Source organism: Sphaeramia orbicularis, chromosome 5 (genome assembly GCF_902148855.1).
Source record: "Sphaeramia orbicularis chromosome 5, fSphaOr1.1, whole genome shotgun sequence".
Taxonomy (NCBI): Eukaryota; Metazoa; Chordata; class Actinopteri; order Kurtiformes; family Apogonidae; genus Sphaeramia; species Sphaeramia orbicularis.
In genome coordinates this window covers 52,780,165-52,801,831 of record NC_043961.1, presented here as the reverse complement: position 1 = coordinate 52,801,831, position 21,667 = coordinate 52,780,165, and the positions used below count along the sequence as shown (strand labels likewise).

Here is a 21,667-nt window from a genome sequence, read left to right as displayed (position 1 = left end):
CATTAGTGTCATGATTCACCCAGTGCTCCTTCTCCTCATTTTGTTTTGAGACATAAAAACATGACGACAGATCCTCATCAAAAAGCCGCGCTGTGTATCATTACCAGGAAACACCCCTGCCTTCTGTTTTGTGAATCGCAGTGCACCATAAGAATAAAAAATGTACACCACTTACACGAACACAGTTTACCCATTACAAAAAGTGACACGGCACAGTCCCTAAAAGAGTCCCCTGCATGGAGGAACAAAACAACCAAAATTATACATATATTATTTTCCACTCAACACAGACTCCATGTTGATTTTCACTTGATTTTTGTTTTTATATTTATGAGTCTTACGTAATGTTTTTCTTTCTTAGGCATCAGTAAAACCTTTGAAGCAGTGGGACAAACATAAACCCACCATGATGCAACTTGTTGTATTTTTAAAGCGCTCCTACTACAGCTGATACAGTATATACTTTAAGAGTTTCACATAGAAACATGGAAAATCAAAGTACTCATTGCTTTTTTAATCCTATTTTTATGGATGAAGCAACTCCTAAAAAGTAGAAACATGCTCTTGAGCATAAATCATGTTGTTCTACGATGCTATAAGTCATTGAGGCATGTTTATGTTTAGCCCCTCCCCTCTGCTCATGAGTGGGATATGGTTCTCGTGTCAGCAGGCCAGCATCCTGCAGCATGCTGTGGGGGAACATGGGTGCTGTTTGCATAAATACTCAGTGGGGGTCCAGTATTTCCAACTCTATTTCAGAAAAAATATGCAGTTTGTCAAGTGCCATCATCTCATATCAGATCTCCGTAGTGTCTGTTTATAATTTCCACTTCCTTTAGGTATGTTGTCCTATCCCATCCCCTTTTATTGATCCTTTCTTTAGATCAGAGGTGTCAAACTCATTTAATTCAGGGGCAACATTTAGCACAATATGATCTGAAGTAGGCCGGACCATTAAAATAATATAACATATTAATATATATTTAAAAAATGTGAACTCCAAACTTTTTATAATGTTATAAAAATAAAATTACACGAAGAAAATGTCTACATCTACATACTATCCTTTAAACCAAGGGTCTCAAACTCACTTTCTTTCAGGGGCCACATTCAGCCTGATTTGATCTCCAGTGGGCCGGACCAGTAAAATAATAACATAATAACCTATAAATAATGACAACTCCAAATTTTTGCCTTTGTTTTAGTGCAAAAAAAACCCCTTAAATTATGAAAATACTTACTTTTATGAACTATCCAAACAAAAAAGATGTGAATAACCTGAAAAAACTGAAATTTCCTGACAAAAATAAGTGGAATTTTAACAATATTAGGCCTCAACTTATCATTTCTACATGTGTATTATGGATCGGATCTACAAAGACAATAAACACATAGTAACGGGCAGAAATTGTTAAAATTGTGCTTAATTTTCTTTAGACATTTCAGGTTTTTCATATTTGTACAGGTTATTCACATTTTATTGTTACAGGAGAGATTGTAAATGTAAATATTGTCATAATTTAATGTTATTTTTTGCACTAAAACAAACATTTGAAGTTGTCATTATTTACAGACATAATGTAATGTTGTTTTTTTCACATCAAATTGAGAAGAAAATATGGAGTGATTATTTTTTGTAGGTTATTATGCTATTATTTTACTGAAGATCATATTGGTCTGTATGTCGAACCTGAACTAAAATTAGTTCGACAGCACTTTGCAAATTCATCCTACGGGCCGGATTGGAACGTTTGGCGGGCCGCATTTGGCCCCCGGGCCACATGTTTGAGACCCCTGCTTTAAACAATGTGAAGAACATGAGCAACCATGAACTAAAATTTATGAAGAAAAATAAGTACAATTTTAACAATATTATGCCTCAGCTTCTCATTTGCACATGTTTATTACAACTTACAGATCACAGTGGATCTACAAAGGCACAACACATTCAGTAAAATGCTCTTATTTCTCTTAAGACATTTCTTGTTGTTCATATTTGTTCAGAATATTCATATTTTTTGTGAAAGGATAGTTTGTAAATGTAAACATTTTCATGTAATTTTACTTGTTTTTTGTTTTTTTTTACACTAAAACAAAGAGAAAGATTTGGAGTTGTAATTATCTATAGGTCATTGTGATAGTATTTTACTAGTCTGACCTACCTGAGATTGATTTGGGCTGATTTTGGCTCCTTAACTAAAAGGATTATTAACCCTTTCATGCATAATGGTTACTACAGTGGACAACTATTCTACAGCTGTTCTCTTGTATGTTCTATTTTATGTACATTTTACATGTATATTATATTTTTATATTTTGTTGTTTTAGTTCCATATCAGCCAACACAGTGGACACTTATGCAATCATCCCAAACACTGGAATTCATACCATTACTGTAACTTTGCTGTTCTTCATAAACCTGATCTGCACTAACATGTTTGAGTTTAAACAACGGTTAATTGTTAGACTGTAAAAAAAACAGTTTTGGGGTTATTTTTAGACAAAAAGTTTTTTATTTGTTTTGTATATTATCTCCATGAAATGAGTAATAACTAGTATTAGAATATGTTAACCTGTCTAACCTTGACCATATTTTCAGGGGAAAAACGCCTAAAAAGACATACCCGAAGTAAATGAAGAATTACTTCACAATAATAAGGTTCATATGGATGTTCTTGGTGTCTATGGACATTTAGAGACCTCGCAGAATCTATTCCCATTGTCTAAAATATTGTATCTATTACTATGCCTGAGTAAACTGTAACAAACTAAAAGAGAATTGGAATTTTTTATCCTCGCCTGTTTTTTTCGGCTGGATTGACGATGATATGCATAAATTAATTGTTCGTGTCAGAGATTTTTAATAGTGTATATTTCACCCAACAAAGATTCAAAATCATGTTTGAACATTAAAGTTTGCACTAAAATACACTTTTGATGTACTTTTATTAACATTAGGGTCTAAACTTTGAGCAAAAGTTGAAAAAAACATTCATTGTCCTGATTTCTTATATTTTTATAGTAGATGAATATTGATATAATTTTTTCGGCCTGCGGGCGGGCTGATAGAGCTAAAGGGGTTAAAATGTGAGAAAATATTAGATTAGCAGCATTAAACATGTTTTTATTTCATTGTTTTCATATCATTTTCTGATATTGGGTTTTAAATACATGTTTCTTTGCTTCAAGAATATAATCCATGGAGTAGCTGAGTGGACATTTTTGTAAACTCATGAAAAAAAAAAAAAAACAACTCAATTGTATTGTTTTTTTCATGCCTAAGGAGGAATAAAAACACTCACAAAAAAAAAAAAAAAAAAAACTCAACTAAGGTTCTCATAATTAATGCATGAAAGGGTTAATATCTTCAGTGAAATTTTTGCATTTCACAAATTCATCCCATGGGCTGGATTAGACCCTGGTGGGGGGCCAGTTTTGGCCCACGTGCCGTATGTTTAACCCCTGTGCTTTAGATACAGGATCTCCTCTACCAGGGTGTTGTGGACAAAATGGAAACTACAAGAAGCTTTAATGTTTCTAATATTTGTTTCATTGCAGATACCCCAAGTGAGCTACGCTTCGACCGCTCCAGAACTCAGCGACAACACCCGCTACGACTTCTTCTCCCGTGTGGTGCCTCCAGACACCTACCAGGCCCAGGCCATGGTGGACATTGTCAAGGCCATGCGGTGGAACTATGTCTCCACAGTGGCCTCAGAGGGAAACTATGGAGAGAGCGGCGTTGACGCGTTCATCCAGAGGTCTCGGGAGGACGGTGAGCACACTTATATCAGCCCTCATCTATCAAGTGTCTAGCAGCGAGCGTGGGAAGATGTTATCCATATCAGCATACTCTAGGGTTGATAATAGGTGAAGCTTGGAGACATCTGAGCTAAAATCAATTAGTCAGGTCAAATGTTAGATACCTTGAACATGATGAGGTCGATGGCAGATTTATTTATGTCTGATGTTGCTCCGCATTCAGAGGTTTAACATTAACACTGGATGTCTCGCTCTTGCACAGATGTTTATGAGGTGAACAGCCTTGAAGTCTGACTAAAGTTGATTTTCTGAACTTTCAATTGAATGACATGAATCCACTAAGAATTAACCCATAAAGACCCAAACAACACTGGTGACTCAAATCATAAACTGATGTAAAATGTTTAATACCTGTCGATTCACTAATCCTATCAATACATGTAAATAACTGTTGTAAAATACAGTTTGTCATCTTTTCATGGTCATCAGATAAGACCCATTTGGATGTTCAGAGACTACGTAGTGAATGTAGAAACACTGTCATCTTCTACAACAGTGGTGTCAAACTCATTTTAGTTCAGGGGCCAGATTCCGTTAAATTTGATCTGCAGTGGGCCGAACCAGCAAAAGAATAACATAATAATATATAAATAATGTCAACTCCAAACTTTTCTCCATGTTTTAGAGCAAAAAAAGTTAATTTACATTATGAAAAGGTTTATATCTACAAACTATCCTTTCAAAAGATGTGAATAACATGAACAAACTGAAAAAATATGTGTAATTTTAACAATATTCTGCCTCAGTTTATCATTTACACATTTACATTATAACTCACAGATCCCTGTGGATCTACAAATACACAAAACATTGAGTAACAAGCAGAATATTGTTAAAATTGAACTTATTTCTCTGAAGACATTTCAGGTTGTTCATATTTGTTCAGGTTATTCACATTTTTTGCTAAATTACACGTTGTTTCAGTGTAAATACATGAAAATATTTATATTTACAAAGAGAAACATTTGAAGTTGTCATTATTTCTGTGTTATTACGATAGTATTTGACTGGTCCTGCCCACTTGAGATTGAATTGGTCTGAATGTGGAATCTGAACTAAAAGAATTGTTAATATCTTAGTGTAATTTTTGCATTTCACAAATTCATCCCATGGGCCCCTAGGCCACATGTTTGACACCTGTGTTCTACAACATCAATTCACCAGTAAAATCCATGTACTGCAATGTTGAAGACGCTTGTTTTTACGTTCAGCTAATGATATACACTACCAGGCAAAAGTTTGGACTCACCTGGTTTTTCTTTATTTTTATGACTATTTCCATTGTAGATTCTCACTGAAGGCATCAAAACTTTGAATGAACACATATAGAATTATGTAGTTTAAAAAGGTGGGACAAAACTCAAAGCATGTTTTATATTTTAGATTCTTCAAAATAGCCACATTTTGCTTTTATTACTGCTTTGTGCATTCTTGGCATTCTCTTGATGAGCTTCATGAGGTAATCACCTGAAATGTTTTCCAAAAGTCTGGAAGGAATTCCAAATGATGCTGAGCACTTGTTGGCCATCTGTGGTCCATCTCATGTCATTTAAATAAGAAGGTGAGTCCAAACTTTTGCCTGGTAGTGTATTTTACTGGAAAAGTCATGTTTTCCTAAGTTTTCTCTGTTTTTGATATAATAACCATCAAATGTATTATGAGAATGATGATTAAAGTATATGATCAGTAAATTAAATATAGAAAAAATATGAGATTATGTATTATGAGAATGATGATTAAAGTATATGATCAGTAAATTAAATATAGAAAAATGCCTGATTTTCACTGAAAAAATGCCAAATACAGAGGATAATATTATAATAAATGGTGATAAATCACTTGTGAAAGGTAAAATAGAAAGAAAAAATCATTTGGGAACTGCCACAAAAGTAGCACTGGGTCTTTATGTGTTAAAATGCAATACTGCTGCAAAACACAACTTTGGAAGCACATCCAAACAATATCTGCATTACCAAATATCTGTTTTTGACAATATGGTGTTGGCACTACCCTCAAACAATCCTGCCAATAGTTGACAGCCTTCTTATTAAAACCCTAAATCTTGACTCTATGTTGGCTCTACATGAAAAGTCAGGGAGTCCCCAGGTTACCATGAATGTCTGGCAGTCTGTCTGGTAGTCTTTGAGACATTTCAGTTCGGTGCATAGTGGTAGACTGACCAGCTGACTGACAGACACCGCCTTCCCTGGAGTCTGTGTTAAATGTATCTCAGAAATATCTCAAAGTCTAAACAGACTGACAGAGTGATGCTCAGCCGGTCACAGAGTTTATTTTAAAAGCAATTCTCTTTAAAGTCTGACCAAGGTTAAATTCAGAGTTAGATATTCAAGGCCTTAAATGACAGCCAGGCTGCTTTGGAAAGTGATTTGTATGTGACAACAGATCAATATTAGCTGTGTTTGTTCCAATTTCTGTTTACAGGCAGTCAAAATTATGTTGCGTGTGGGGTATTCTCAAGTCTCAAGAACCAGTCATTGCTATATTTCTTAAAGTAATGTTAGATAGACTGATGCCAGAAATCGATCACTGCCATACAAGAGGCGGTACAGAAACACAAGACAAAGACGAAAATTAAATGTGGCTTGAACTGAAATTGTAAAAGACAGCACTGACTTTAAGACAGGAGAATAAATGCCTCTACGATACTGCACTGAAGACACACCGCACCAGGTCGTCCACCAAAGACCGACAGCTTTTCCAAGTTCACACATCTTTCAATTCTGTCCACACTTCATATTTACTCAGAATCTCAGAGTTATTGGGTTATTTGGCCTTTTATTCGCTGAATGTTGAATCAATGTGTGGTAGAATGACTCAGATTTTAGATTTGTACAACTCTCTGAAAGTCAACACCTAAAATCTGCTCTAGTCTGTCAAAACAAGCTGTGTCTGAGCATGTTTTTGCCGGTCTTTAAGTGTGTGTCTAGTTTCACTCTCCATTACAGCCATTGTTTGATTCTCTGGCCAAAGAACCCTTGACTTTCTTGGCTCTCATTACCTAAAAACTACCAATAGAAAACATTTGTGGACAAGCCAAGTACACACTGTCTGCCAGAAGAAGAGTGGAGTCAAATTCAAGCAATGTTGGGTAAAGAAAGCTGAGCACTGAGCAGAGGTTTTCTGCAAAAAACTCATGCTACTCTGTGTCCGCTAGATTTGTACGCAGTTTTCTAAAATGCATCATAAAAAATTAAATAAAAATAAGAATGTCCAGATACCAATGTGTTTTGAAAGTCAACTTGAGTCCAAGCGCACACGGTCAATTAGCATTTTGTACCAACGGGAAAAAAATAAACACACTGTCTGCCATAAATATTACATATGAAAAGGTTTCCCATTTGGCCTTGTCCATGAGTCTTTGGATGCACTTTCGCTGACGTTTATACCCATCCAACAAATTATATTCCATTCAAGGATATCCCAAGGAGTATGAGTGCTTTGGTTGACTAAGTGGGAGTGTAATTAAAAGGATGAGAGTTTAAGGTCCTCTGATCATGTCTCTGGCGTGTACTGTCTCTGGGCAGAATGCGGCTGACTTGGCTGTGGTCACCCTGAACATTTCATTTCAACAAGTCAGAGCCAGAAGCGAGATGGAGAAAAACGTGATAATGGGTAAAATGGGTAACATAATTTTCACAGTGCTGAAAAATCTGGAAATGCACATCTCTTTAAATTGTTCCAAAGTCTGTAAGAGTCTTAATGGGGCCTCGTCTGGTGAAAACACACACACTGGACCGCTTTTACTTGTGCATCCAAAAGAAACAACTCTGCATTATCCATACTAGTGATTTACCTTTGGAATCAAACATAACCTGTAACAAATAAGTCCAGTGTGCCTACCTACTAATGCAAGCTTTCAGTTTCTGGAGAAGCAGAAGAACTAATTTTGTTCCTAGCGTCCCTGGTGCTTAAGATGCTTTTCTGTCCAGCTCTCAGAATAAATCTGTCGGAACGGGAACAGTGTGCACAGATAGTGGAAACCAACATCACTGCAAAAGTTATGCCTGAAAACAGTCCAAGTCATAACTTTTTTAAAAAAATAAACGGCATCTCGTCCCAGCTGGATCTAAAATCTTTTAAAAATACCAACCGATTAGCACATTTAATCTAATCAGGAAGTGTCCCTGGTTTTCAGGATAGATACAACAAGGATTTAATGTCATGTTGAGCCTGAACTTTAGACCTTTGTCCTCGCAGTACTGTTTGATATACAGCTCACAACTTAATTTTGATTTAAATGTCTATCTTTGTTCAATATCAGACTTGTTAATTAACTGAAATTCTTTTTAGGGCCATATTGACATTAACACAATTATTACGTACCCCTGAAACTGAGCTGAAATGATTCCAGAAACCATTTAAGTAATTTATGTAAACATGAACATCAGATATTCTCCAGCTGCTGAGATTCTGAAATGACTGCTTTTCAAGTGATAATAATCCCAACATCATCAGGCTAAGGATGTTAAAATGAGAAACAAGGCGTTTACTTTTTTTTTCTAGCAATTAAATGTGTTGCCTTTACTTTACTTCTGACTAAAACAATTCAATGATGAAAACCATTCCGGTCATTATGTAAATAACTGGAACAAATACACATTTTTATGCTTTATCTTGCTGGTTGTTTGTTCCTCAGTCAGTCAGTCACTAACCAAATGTAAGCTGTGAAAAATCAACAGATATTGTTTGTATCAGTGGTGTAGTGGTCCCTGGAGAAGTGGGTACTCTCAGTTTTTGTCACTTTTATTTTTATTTATTTTTTAAGCAGTCCAGAAAAACAGTTTTAGAAACAGTGACATGTAAGACTACTCTATTTAGTTTACCCAAAAATCCATCAGTAATATTTGCTCACTATTATAAAATCATCATGACTTGATCAGGAGCAGTTTGTAGGTATTACTGGTCACACAAGCAGCTGCATGAATGTCAAATGGATTCAACATGAGGTAAACACAGGATAACGTTAGCCTACTCACACAGTTTAACTATTGGCGACAAAATCTCTTCTCTAAATGTGCAGTCATGTGACCGGTAGTTTAAAACAGTGACTCATTCTGAAACCACCACAAAACTTAACTCAGAATTATGTATTCCATGAAAGTAGGTTCTCTCAATATGTGTCACTCATTTGAAAGATGATTTTTCTGCCTTTCTTGTTCACATTTCCAATAATTTCAATGAAACATGCAGTGACCTGTCAATCAGCTGGGGTAGCACTGGCACCTGAGGTGTCCAATAAGGTTTCAGAGGTGGCCAGCACTAAGCAGAGCCCTGGCTCTGGTGTTAAATTAGCAATATTTTCCTCAGCATGACCCGCCCTACTCTGCCTCTGATTGGCTCATCAGTCCTCATGCCTAAAGTTAACCAATCTAATCAGTCAAGGTACCAAGTACTAGCCAATAGTAGGGATAGACAGAGTAGGGCGGGTCATGGCTTCACCATCCTAGGGGAGATAATGGGCAATTTGGCTCAGATACAACTGAATGGTGCGCATCAGAGGGATTTAGAAGTGGGTGTACGCAATGCTGACAGAAAAATAAGTATACTCCGTATACCCTGGACTACACCACTGGTTTACATATATATATATATATATATATATATATATATATATATATATATATATATATATATATATGTATATATATATATATGTATGTGTATACACTACCAGGCAAAAGTTTGGACTCACCTTCTTATTTAAATGACATGAGATGGAATACAGATGGCCAACAAGTGTTCAGCATCATTTGGAATTCCTTCCAGACTTTTGGAAAACATTTCAGGTGATTACCTCAAGAAGCTCATCAAGAGAATGCCAAGAATGCACAAAGCAGTAATAAAAGCAAAATGTGGCTATTTTGAAGAATCTAAAATATAAAACATGCTTTGAGTTTTGTCCCACCTTTTTAAACTACATAATTCCATATGTGTTCATTCATAGTTTTGATGCCTTCAGTGAGAATCTACAATGGAAATAGTCATAAGAATAAAGAAAAACCAGGTGAGTCCAAACTTTTGCCTGGTAGTGTGTATATATATATATATATATATATATATATATATATATATATATATATATATATATATATATATATTCTCCCAGATGATCAGTATTCAGTTTGACTTTCTAATTGAATTCTCCATAGTTGCTACAGTATTTACAGTATTCACTAGTAAATCCCTTGACTATTGAAAGAGTTCAGGTTGATGAAGTATTTTGCAAATATACTGTTTGCTCACTGCTGCTCCTCCACTTTCACTTTGCCAGATATTGTTGTTTTGAGATGAATGCACCAAGAAAATAAGCTGAAAAGGCAAATTATCTGAGTCAGCTCCCATAGCACTAACCCTGGCAGCACAGCAGCCACCTGCTTAGAGCTGCACCAGTCCAGCGCTCCCTCTATCCCTTAAGAAATCCAGCAAATAAACCTGAGTACAATGTGGGTATGAAGTAGATGATGAAAGGTAAATATGAATTCCAGGTGGGGGGTTTTGAACTCTGCTTTTGTATCTCTCTTCCTTGGCAAACAATGCCTTGAGCTGAGAATCAATGGCCTTCAGTGTTCCCCTTCATGGGGTGTTTGAGGTGAGAAGCTTCTCATCTCCCATTCGCTGACCCTGGATATGACCCGCCCTAAAGGGAGAGATGCAAGAGCAGATGTAGGATTCCAAGAAATACAGAGGGAGATCACTTCATAAAACACCTGATGTGAGTAAATGTGAAAGTGTCTGTTTTGTACTAAATGTTAACACAGGGTTGCCACCGTGTGCACATGATTAGAATTGTAATACATGTACACCTATATATATATATATATATATATATATATATATATATATATATATATATATATATATATATATATATACATATTGGCAGTATAATATATAGGATTTAACAACTAAAATTGGATAAAAAGCTAGGGCTGTCAAGTCAAATCAGTCTAATTCCTAACATGCTTTGCGATAATCTAAATTAACCACCAACGTCAATATTTTCAGTTTGTCTGGATGTTTTTTCAATCACTTCACAGATAAGTACATCTTTACAGGTTGTGCCAGATGATGCCGATATTGTTGATGAGGCTGGTGGTTCATGATTTGGGTGAAGGTTTTGTTTTTGCACCTCATGGGGGGTCTGTGGTTTCTCCCACAGGACGTTTGGCGCATTAAACACTTCATTTTCTGCACTGGTGAATTTGTATGCACCAATTTGTGGCTTTTATCTAATACTCTATGGTGGAAATGTTTTCATTTATACACAGCAGTGATTCTAGAAACTTTGTCATCTTGACAACCAGAGGATAAAATTGGTATCATCCTGGTGACAAAAACTTACAACAATACAATGAATTCGTATAGAATTGACATTTATAAACTAAAAACCAAGACATACATTTGAATTGTACATGAAATGTCAGCGGTCGTGAAATTTGGTGAGTTTAAGATTGCATTTCTAACCAACTTATTATTAATTTGCATTTGAAAATATAAAATGACGGAGGCTGAATGGACAAGTAGAGGGAAAAACTGATTCCTAATGTTGTCATGGGATGGAATGAGGAGGACCAGAGTCCATAGGTTTATGTGAGAAAGCTTTTAATCGAAGCTTCAAGGACAGAAGTTAGCGAAGCACAAGCTAACACCAAGATCAAGAAAAAAAATGTCTCAACAAATAGCTGTCTTACAACTACCATCGTGCACATAAAGGGAAATGTTTTGCAACTGTGGTGGTATAGAACAGCTGTTAGAATGCCTTTCCTTGTCTTGTTACCAGTGGTAACGTTAGGGATATGTTTTTCAAGTCTATGAAGGATTTATAACAAGCCCACAGACAGACACATGCAGTGGACAAGGTTGCAAACAGAGAGTTCTCAGTGACCATGAGAAAAGGGTAAAGGGTTGTACAGAGCGTCATTCAGAGGCAGACGTCATTAGAATATTTAGAGACAGAGAATAACACAAACCATCTCGATGTGTGTGTACGTCCACATTTCCAGACTGTACATCTGTGGTGTTTTCCAGTAATAACCTAGACTGTCGTGTGCCACCATGGTCCAGTATTTGTTTTTACACTTCCGTTGGTAATAAAAGGGGTCTCTAACATTATATTTTGCACTGTTGGAAAAGTGTCTGCGGAAAACCAGACTTTATGCATGTTTGAGTTGTTCTTCACTCTCTGAAATTATTATGTCTTTATTTACTCCGTCACAGCAAAACATGTTACACAAACTCCAGCAAGTTAAAGTGGACTAAGTAAACACCTTGAAACTGCAAATGATAAAGAGTAGCTCTAAATGTATTTAAATTTCCTCTCAAACTCAGGAAATCAGTAGCTACAAATAACTGACAACCAAGTGTTGTCTGTAGAGTAATTACATGCTATTTCAAATGAATGAGTTTATGTTAGTATAAAACAGATTTCACAGTTTCTATCAACACTTCCATCTTTATGTTTTGTCTAAAATATAAAATTTCCATTCACTGGGCCAAACAATGTTTGGACATTCTGACAACCCTTAATAAAAATCTTCTTTTGACATCTATTTTGCACAAGCCTAAAATTAGGGTTTCGCTCTGAAAAGTACAAAGTACGTTATGTTGTTACATTTAACAGTAAAGAAACGGTGAACAGTGAGGCGATTAATCTCTGAATAAGATCTTATAACAGCATAAAATTTGTTAGGAGCATTTTACATGATGCCTCGCTCATTAGCTTGGTTTCCATTAGAGTTTTCCACAAAATAAAAGCAATATTTCTACAATTTTGACAAAGTACTTGTTAGTGTTTCCACTGAAGAGTGTTTGGCCTATGATGCATGATTCTAGTAAAGTCATGACATGTCGTAATTCTCGGAAAATATTGTATAGTTCTCACAAGATGCTCATTTAAGGAACATGAACACACTTTTTTTATGCAAAACCTCCATGGTATTGGCACTGTAGTGTCGGTTTATCGACTGCTATTGCAGTGACTGTCTTAAATTAAAGAAGAAGGGAACGTACAATCATCCCAAGGCAAAGTCCTTATTCATGCCAGCAGCCACATGGAATGGATTACTGGGAGAGAACTGTATGTCAGGAATTCACCAACGAGTTGTGGATCCAGATTTCCGAATGACCAGGGCAATGTTTAATGAACTGTGTGATGTTATTGAACCTCTCGTGACACCAGACTTGTCCTGCCCTTGGGAAGCAGTTCTTACACAAAAGTGAGTGGATATTGCCTGATACAAACTAGAACCACCTGTTCTGAGTACAGGGTCATAGGGGGGACGTTTGGCCTGAGCAAAACCATCGTCCACAGATGTGTGAAAATGTGCAAAATGTGTTTCCATTATACTTTTGCACTGTACTTCTATATCAAAACATCTCAAACTAGAAAAGCACTTGGAAAGCACAGACCTCCACCAAGGCAAATCACCCCCACCCCCGCCCCCCCGATCACCACCAAAATGTAATCATTTGTTCCTTGTGCCAGTATCAACGTTTCCTGAAAATGTCATGAAAATTAGTCCATAACGTTTTGGGTTATCTTGCTAACAGACGAACAAGCAGACAAACAGAAAACATAACCTCCTTGGCGGAGGTAAAACCACCTCATGAGAGCATAAAAACTTCTTTGCAATCTTTGGCAGTTCTTGTGACATTTCGCTGTTTCCATTACCAGTTTTCTATTGCGCAATTTACATTTTGCACATTGCTGAGAGTAATGGAAACCCAGCTATTGAAACACATTTTTGTTTTATTTCTTTAATTTTAAAAGGCCTTTTCAGCAATAAAGAGTTTCTGAAATGGCTATCTGGGGTCTCCTTCATGGTTTCTTATAGCATGCTACTTTGGTGTTTATAAATATAAGATTCTTTTTTAGTATAGCCTGCCGGGAGCAAACAAGAGACAAGAGGCCGGTCAAGTGGTTGCTACTGGGTGGAAGAAGCCCTGAGAGTGCCATGTTTGACTGCAGACAACCTCTCTCTGCAGAGATGTTGATTACTGTGGAGCACGCCCCAATAGATGTCATTAATCAAGTTAATGAAACACAATGTCAATAAGAACCCTAACAAGATTCCCTTACAAACGAATGGCCTGCCTGACATCAACATGAGAAACCCTGCTAATGGAGTAACTGCCGTCCCTGTTTGACGAGGAGGATTAGAAGCATTAGACACAGAGTTTGGATGGAATAAGAGCATGTGGGGAATGTAAAATGAAGAGGAAAAGGGGAGCACAAGCAGCTCTGCAATACTCCTATGTGATTTATTTATAGATACAGAGCAGAGGAAAATATTAGCCCAGACTGGGTTGAGCTCTTGCCTTGTAACATGAAGATACAAACTGTGGCAGAGGAGGATGAAGCCTAAATATGGAGGAATTTGTATTGCTGCTAAAATTTGCTTAGGGGGTCAAATCAGTGGCCATTTTTGTAAAAAAAAAAAAAAAAAAAAAAAAAGTTGTAAGAAATGCATAGAACTGTGTTGAAATAATGCTAATACATTTGTGCACAGACTACTGATATTATTTGACAGTGGAAGCTATATTTTCAGAAATATTGGATTTTGAATAGCACATGTATGTGAAAACTTTTGCTGGTGGACGGACATGACATTACCCATGATGCTCTGGTCAGTACCAGTACTTTATTAGTAATAAACTTATATACTTACTATTGCTAATTATCCTCTTATTCATAAATGTTAGTATTGTGGATCTAAAACAATAACAGCTGACACAAAAACACAAAAGCAGTGGCAGTGGAGGGATTTGACATGGTTGTTACGGATCCCATCATACCGATGCTCGGCAGCCATGTCACTGTTTCCAGAAATGATCCCTGTGCAAAAACTAGGATCAGAATTATTTATTGTATAGTTTATCATCATACTAAAGAGTAAATAACAATATAGAATTGTTATTTCTTTATAAAAATGCTTATTATTAGAAAACTGTTGATTTAAAAAGTGACGTGTGACATTCTTAATGTATGTATTGGTGTAACATAAGCAGGATGGATCAGCACCATACTCCATACTGCAACCTGTAAAAATAAAACATGTGATATGTAGTGTAGAATCTTGTAAGAAAAATTGGGGAATCTAAAAGAATAGAATATTTGTTTTTCAGGTAAATTCAGTTCAAATATAACTTGGCCATTTGTGACATGAAAATATAGCATTAATTGTGATGAAGTTGGACATTTTTGACCTGAAAACATAGTTCATATGACCATCAACATGTTGCAACAGAACTGAAATCCTGTAAATTTGCATAACTTGCATTTACCAACACAAAGTTCCTTTGGGGATTCACTTACATCAGCGGTTCCCAACCTTTTTTGGTTTGTGACCCCATTTTAATATCACAAATGTCTGCCGACCCCAGACATTCAAAATGGAGACTTTTTTTTTGTTAAATTTAATTTGTTTTTGATCCTGTAATAGTTTGCTATAATATGTTGCAAATAAATGTAAATGTTAGATGACATTTAGTCTATATAATGTATATTATTTTGGATGGAGGCAGAAAAGTCAGGTGTAGATTACTGCACAAAGTGAGAACTTTATTTTCCTTGGTCAGGATATGTACAGTCAGTCCAGCTTATATTTACAATGAATTATGAAAGAGTTGCAGCATCTTAACCCTTAGGGGTCTGTGCCTATTTTGGCCATTTTTGAGTACTTTTGATTTTTGCCTTTACATACTATGTAAAGAAATGTTTACTATACCCATGTTTTTTATCTTTTTTTTTTTTTTTAGCATAACTTCATCTATAACATCTGCATATCATTTTTTCACTTTAACATACTTGATCAACACAAAAGGACAAAAACACACAAAAAATATTAAAATCCGATTTGAAAAGTGTATATAATTAACAATGAACATTTGAAAGATAAACAGTACCACAGTACTTCAGTTTCAGCTTCAGTTTGTCATGTCTTTTATGCATTGTGATTGTCTTGCTCAACTCACCATATATTTTTTTATTCTTTTTAATTTTTATTTATTTTTTATAATCAATTACTAGAAATTTCAGGCGACCCCATTTGAATTCCAGGCGACCCCACGTGGGGTCCCGACCCCAAGGTTGAAAAACGCTGACTTATATTGACTTCTTATGCACAAAGACATAAATAAGACCTCTAAGCAAACTGTTATTTTTGGCTCAACAGACATTGTTTGTTTCAGATTAATAATGACGACTTAAGCTGCATGGTAAATAGAGGGCAAGCCGTCATAGGATGTGGTGATTTGATTAGAGAAATGCATCACTTCCCCCCAAGAGCAACAGGGCGACATTTGAACATCTGTATAGTAAATGACTGCAGTCACCCAGGGAAGAGATCACAGCACACTCAGCAATGTTCCTGCTTCTATCCATATGGCCTTTTAATCTCCAGTTCACACCAGTGTGTCGCGTGTCAGCCAGTTATGTCTTTATTTATTATTTGACATCACACAAATGACCCCTGAGTGCCTCAGATACGTCCTGTTGCAATTTGTTTAAACAATTACTTGTCATTGCTTAATTGGGCAAAGCGAATGGCTGAATAATCATCACTCATGTCCTGTCGCTGTTCTCTCTCTCACCCAGGGGCTTCCTGTCACTGACATAATGGTCATGGATCTTTTTAATGCCAAAGTAGTGAAAAAGCCAATTTTATAAAAGCAAGTACCAAGGCTCAGGCTTTGATCTTAAGTATTATGTACCCAATAGAAATGGTAAGCACAGCATTCTGGGTAACATCGACGTACTGTGCACAACACGACATCATCTGCCTGTATGGCAAAATGTTCTTTATCATGTAAATAAACATTGGGAAATATGAAAACAAACAGTGAAATGTTGCAGATCCAATCAATGAACTGAAAACCAAAGTAATGGATTTTGGTGTGGGGGAGGTTACAGGGATGCTGCAGTTTAATTTATCCTCAAGTACCCAAGGGATGCTGCACAAATTGGCCACAAAAAGCAATGTGAATCGCAACAGATATGGTTAGTGGTTGCTAAGGTAATACAGTATATGAATAATTATGCAGACACTAAAATAAATATAAAAAGAAGACACTAAAACGCCAAAGGTGCATCCAATCACCAGGCTGCGGCGCTGTCATGTGTGTTAAAACAGAGCTCAGATGACGTTAATTAGGTGACAAACTGCATCCACAAGTGAAATGAATTGAGTTAAGTATTAATAATACGGCAAATAGAATTTGGGATATTACGACAAGGGACAGAAAATGATATGACAAACTTAATCCAGACGTGTGATGGCTTTATGCGTTGTTAAATTGTGCAGAAAGTAGGTTTGGACAGTGTTGGGAAGAAGGGTTTTAAAATATACTTAACTAAGCCATTCTTTTTCCCAACTGGTAAAAAAGAAAAGAAAGGCTTTTAATTAAACAACATATAAGACTGTAATGTAAATTAGCCAGCTCATGCAACTAATCTGGATTACAGTTCTGTAACTAATCCATACATTGTCTCCACTGTAACATATGAAGATCATTTTTGTCAGGGATAAGATTTTACTCAGCGTCTACTAAGCACTTCATAAAAGAGCTTTATAGTTTTATCATCAGACAAGGATTAGACGTTCCTATCCCGTATTTCGCATATGATCGCATGTTTTACAGCCTGATGTCTTGAACTGAAAATTAACTTATAACATAGATACTAAATGAAAGCTTTTAACCACTTGGACCCCCAGATATGAATATCATCCTTATGATACATCAATTACATGCAATGTAAGGATGTACATTTTAATTGGTGTTTTGACATTAAGCTCCTAAAACATTATAGTCAAGTGAATATTTTATGAGCAGCACCAAGCATGAAACTAAAACTGCAGCGTTGATAGTTTTTGACGTTATTGAGCAAAAAATTCCATAATTACTTTTCAGCACACTGTAATTCAAGTGGTCTGAGAGAGAAAACAAGGATTCTTCTAACATCTCTGAACTGTAGAAAACCTACCCTGTAATATAGACTAATCACAGACGTTTTCAGACAGGTTAGAGGTTAAGTATGTGTTGGACAGCTGTAATTACTGATTGTTGATCAGATTCTGTCATCGTGCTGGTTTGTGTCTCGAGACAAGAGCTGGGAAAAGTTAGAAAAGGTTATAGTATTTTTATTTAAACCGAGAAAAGAAGCTGCAGAGAGAAGGTGTAAACTGGTGTTTTTCAACCTTGGGGTCGGGACCCCACGTGGGGTCACCTGGAATTCAAAGGGGATCACCTGAAATTTCTAGCAATTGATAGAAATAAATAAAAAAAAAACTTACTTATAAAAAATATATGGTGAGTTGAGAGAGAAAATCCCAATACATAAAAGACATGACAAACTGTGAAGCTGAAACTGAAGCACTGTGGTGCTGTTGTGTCTGTTTCAGATGCTGCAGCTCTTTCATAATTCATATTTTTGAGTTATTGTTTGTTCAGTATTAATTGTCAGCCTTGTAAATCCAAGCTGGACTGACTGTACATGCCCTGACCAAGAAAATAAAATTCTCACTTTGTGCAGTAATCTCAAACTGACTTTTCTGCCTCTGTCCATAATAATATACATTGTATAGCCTGAACGTTGACTAAAATGAATATTAATTTGTAACATAGTATAGCAATCTAGTACACGATCCAAAACAAATTAATTTTAGCCAAAAAAAAAAAAAAAAAAAAAAGAAAAAGTCTCCATTTTAAATGTCTGGGGTTGCCAGAAATTTGTGATATTAAAATAGGGCAGGGGTTGGCAACCTGTGGCTCCAGAGCCACATGCGGCTCTTCAGGCTCCTTGTAGTGGCTCCTCCCTTTACTGCGGTCAAGCCAGCCGCGATTCTCCTCTGCATGGTCAAGCCAGCCGCTAGCATTTTTTTTGTGTGCTACTCATTCGACAGTTACGGTAGATGAGCTGCATGGAGTGAATGTGCAACAAAAGTAAGGGCTCATTTATGCTCTACGTTAAAAACGCAGACGAATACAGACGGAGGGTTCTGTCCGTCCTTTGTATATTACTCACGTAATTCTGTCCATTTTCTGGGAGCTTGCGGATATGAACCCAGATGGAGAATATGGAGCAGTACAGCTGGGAACTGTAGAGGCAGTGTTGAGTTTTGAAGAGAATCATTTCCATAAATAGCGATACTTTTCATAGAGCAACTGTATGAGTATGAGTACTGTGTACTTTTGGGGTAATCCTACAACAGATTCCTTTCCAAGCTACAAAAGTGTGTTTTTTCATCTGAAATAGGCTTTAAGACTAAATTCAATGATGAATAAAATTAATTTTTCCAATGAGTACCTCGTGAATTTGCTATTTTTGGTATTAGTACTCCATATACTATTAGCACAAATACTATGCACTACTTACTGTGTGCTTTCAGAGTAATCATAATCCAGAATCCATTCCACACTGCACTTCTGTATGTTGTATTCAGTGGTTGTAACAGATAAAATGTAAAAATAAAAAAAAAGAAAAAAAGAAAAAGAAGACTAAAACTTTTAAAAGTTTAGAAGTTCTGTTATTTTTCGCGGGCTATATTTTCCAGGCTATTTTTTTTGGTGGAAGAGGGGGAAAAATGGCTCTTTTGATAATAAAGGTTGCAGACCCCTGAAATAGAGTCACGAGCCAAAAAAGTTTGGGAACCACTGGTGTAGACTGTCCAATTCTGGTGTTTTTCCACGCCTGAAGCTTTAATGATATCCTTCTTGATAGTCCTGAGCAAGAAAATCCCATACTACTAATTAATTTCATAAAATGCTTTGCAGATATCCTTATAAATTTGTCCTTCACATAAGAAACAACCTCCCTGTATAAACTGTATATGAAGTAAATGCACTACAAAAGAAGATCATGTTATTTCATCCATCTTCCCCTGAATGGATTATATGGTATGTAATATAATAGTGTAATATACTCCTGAGTTCTGATCATGGGACACTGATTTCCCATAGGAGGCAACTAGTGCAGTTTGTCTCTACATTTTCCCATCTATGAGTGTTCTGCATGTAGGTTAGTGAAGCTCTAATACAGTGTTTCTTCACTGAATCTACACTGCTAATGCATCAAGATACTAAAATTTGAATTGTATTAATTCACTGCAAAAATCAAAGTCTTACCAAGTGTATTTTTGTCATTTCTAGTCACAATCACACTTAAAATAGTGAGGTATAAGAACTTATTTTTACACAAGAGATCTGGAAAATCTTATTTCAAGAAATCTTACCCAGATAATTTTCACTTGTTCCATTGGCAAATTTTTTTGCTTGAATTAAGCAAAAAAAAAAAAAAAAAAATTAAAAATCTGCCAATGGAACAAGTAAGATTGGTAAGATTTTGATTTTTTCCAGTGCTTATCTTATCTTATCTTATCTTATCTTATCTTATCTTATCTTATCTTATCTTATCTTGTCTTGTCTTGTCTTGTCTTGTCTTATCTTATAGTCAATGATTTTCACTTGTTCCATTTGCAGATTTTTGTTTAATTGAATTTTTAATTTTTTTTTTTTTTTTTTTTTTTTTTTTTTTTTTTTGCTTAATTCAAGCAAAAAAATCTGCCAGTGGAACAAGTGAAAATAATCTTGGTTAGATTTCTTGAAATACGATTTTCAAGATCTATTGTCTACAAATAAGTTCTTATATCTCACTGAAAAGTTACTCTTTAGGTGATTATGTCTTATTTTAAGTGGGATGAGATATTTTGACTAGAAATGAGAAAAATACACTTGGTAAGATTTTGATTCTTGGAGCACCAAAACATGAGCCCAATATCAAAACAGTTAAAGACATGTTTTCATATTTCCACAAATTGTCTTTTCAGATTCTGTTACTCAGTGACTTGTGGCTGGTGCTTATTCTTAGAATTTGCAGAAATAAATGTGGATTGTTATAATATCTGCTTTCTACTGTTTTTTTTTTAATCAATTTTTTATTTATTTTCATTTTGGATCTCCAAAAGTAAAAAAAAAAAAGAAATTCACATTTTATGATACAAGATTTTGGGACACACAAAATATTACTCCCCCCACCCCACCCCCCCAGAGCTGATGGCGACCCCCATACTAAATCCAACCTGGATCTCAAAATGCATAAACCGCTATTAAAAACAAATACATGTATACAGAAGAAAATGAATATAATTTACAGATATAAACAGATAGGTGATCAGTAAAGTCACAGACAACTATGTTTTACTCCTTCTTTAATCATAATGTAAACACCATCCCACATACTAAAGCAGGGGTGTCAAACTCATATCCTTTCAGGGGCCATATTCAGCCCAGTTTGATCTCCAGTGAGCTGGACCGGTCAAATAATAGCATAATAGCCTATAAATAATGACAACTTCAAATTTTTTAGTGCAAAAAATAACATTAAATGATGAAACTATTTCTATCCAAAACCAAAAAAATGTGAATAACTGGAAAAAAACTGAAATTTCTGAAGAAAAACAAGTACAATTTGATCAATATTATGCCTCAACTTATGATTTATACATGTGCATTACAGATCAGATCTACCAAAGCACAAAACAGGCAAAATATTGTTAAAATTGCACTTACTTTTCTTTAGACATTCCAGGTTGTTCATATTTGTTCAGGTTATTGGCATTTTATTATTAAAGGATATCAGAATTTAATGTTCTTTGCAATAAATCAAAGAGAAAAAAATGGTGTTGCCATTATTTAGAGGCATAATGTTATATTATTTGTCTCACATTAAACCAAGAAGAACATTTGGAGTCATTATTTCTAGGTTATTATGCTGTTATTTTGGAGTTTGATGCCCTTGACTGTTAATATCTTCAGGGTAATTTTTGCA

The 21,667-nt window shown here is 35.6% G+C and overlaps 1 protein-coding gene across 1 annotated transcript in view; it reads left to right on the top strand.

Moving 5' to 3' along the window:
* LOC115419066 (metabotropic glutamate receptor 4-like) overlaps positions 1–21,667 on the top strand; it is a 371,136-nt gene that overhangs the window by 192,800 nt on the left and 156,669 nt on the right. Inside the window, exon 3 of the mRNA XM_030133682.1 lies at positions 3,559–3,775. Within this exon, the coding sequence (XP_029989542.1) occupies positions 3,559–3,775 (217 nt within the window). The remainder of the gene's footprint in view (positions 1–3,558; positions 3,776–21,667) is intronic.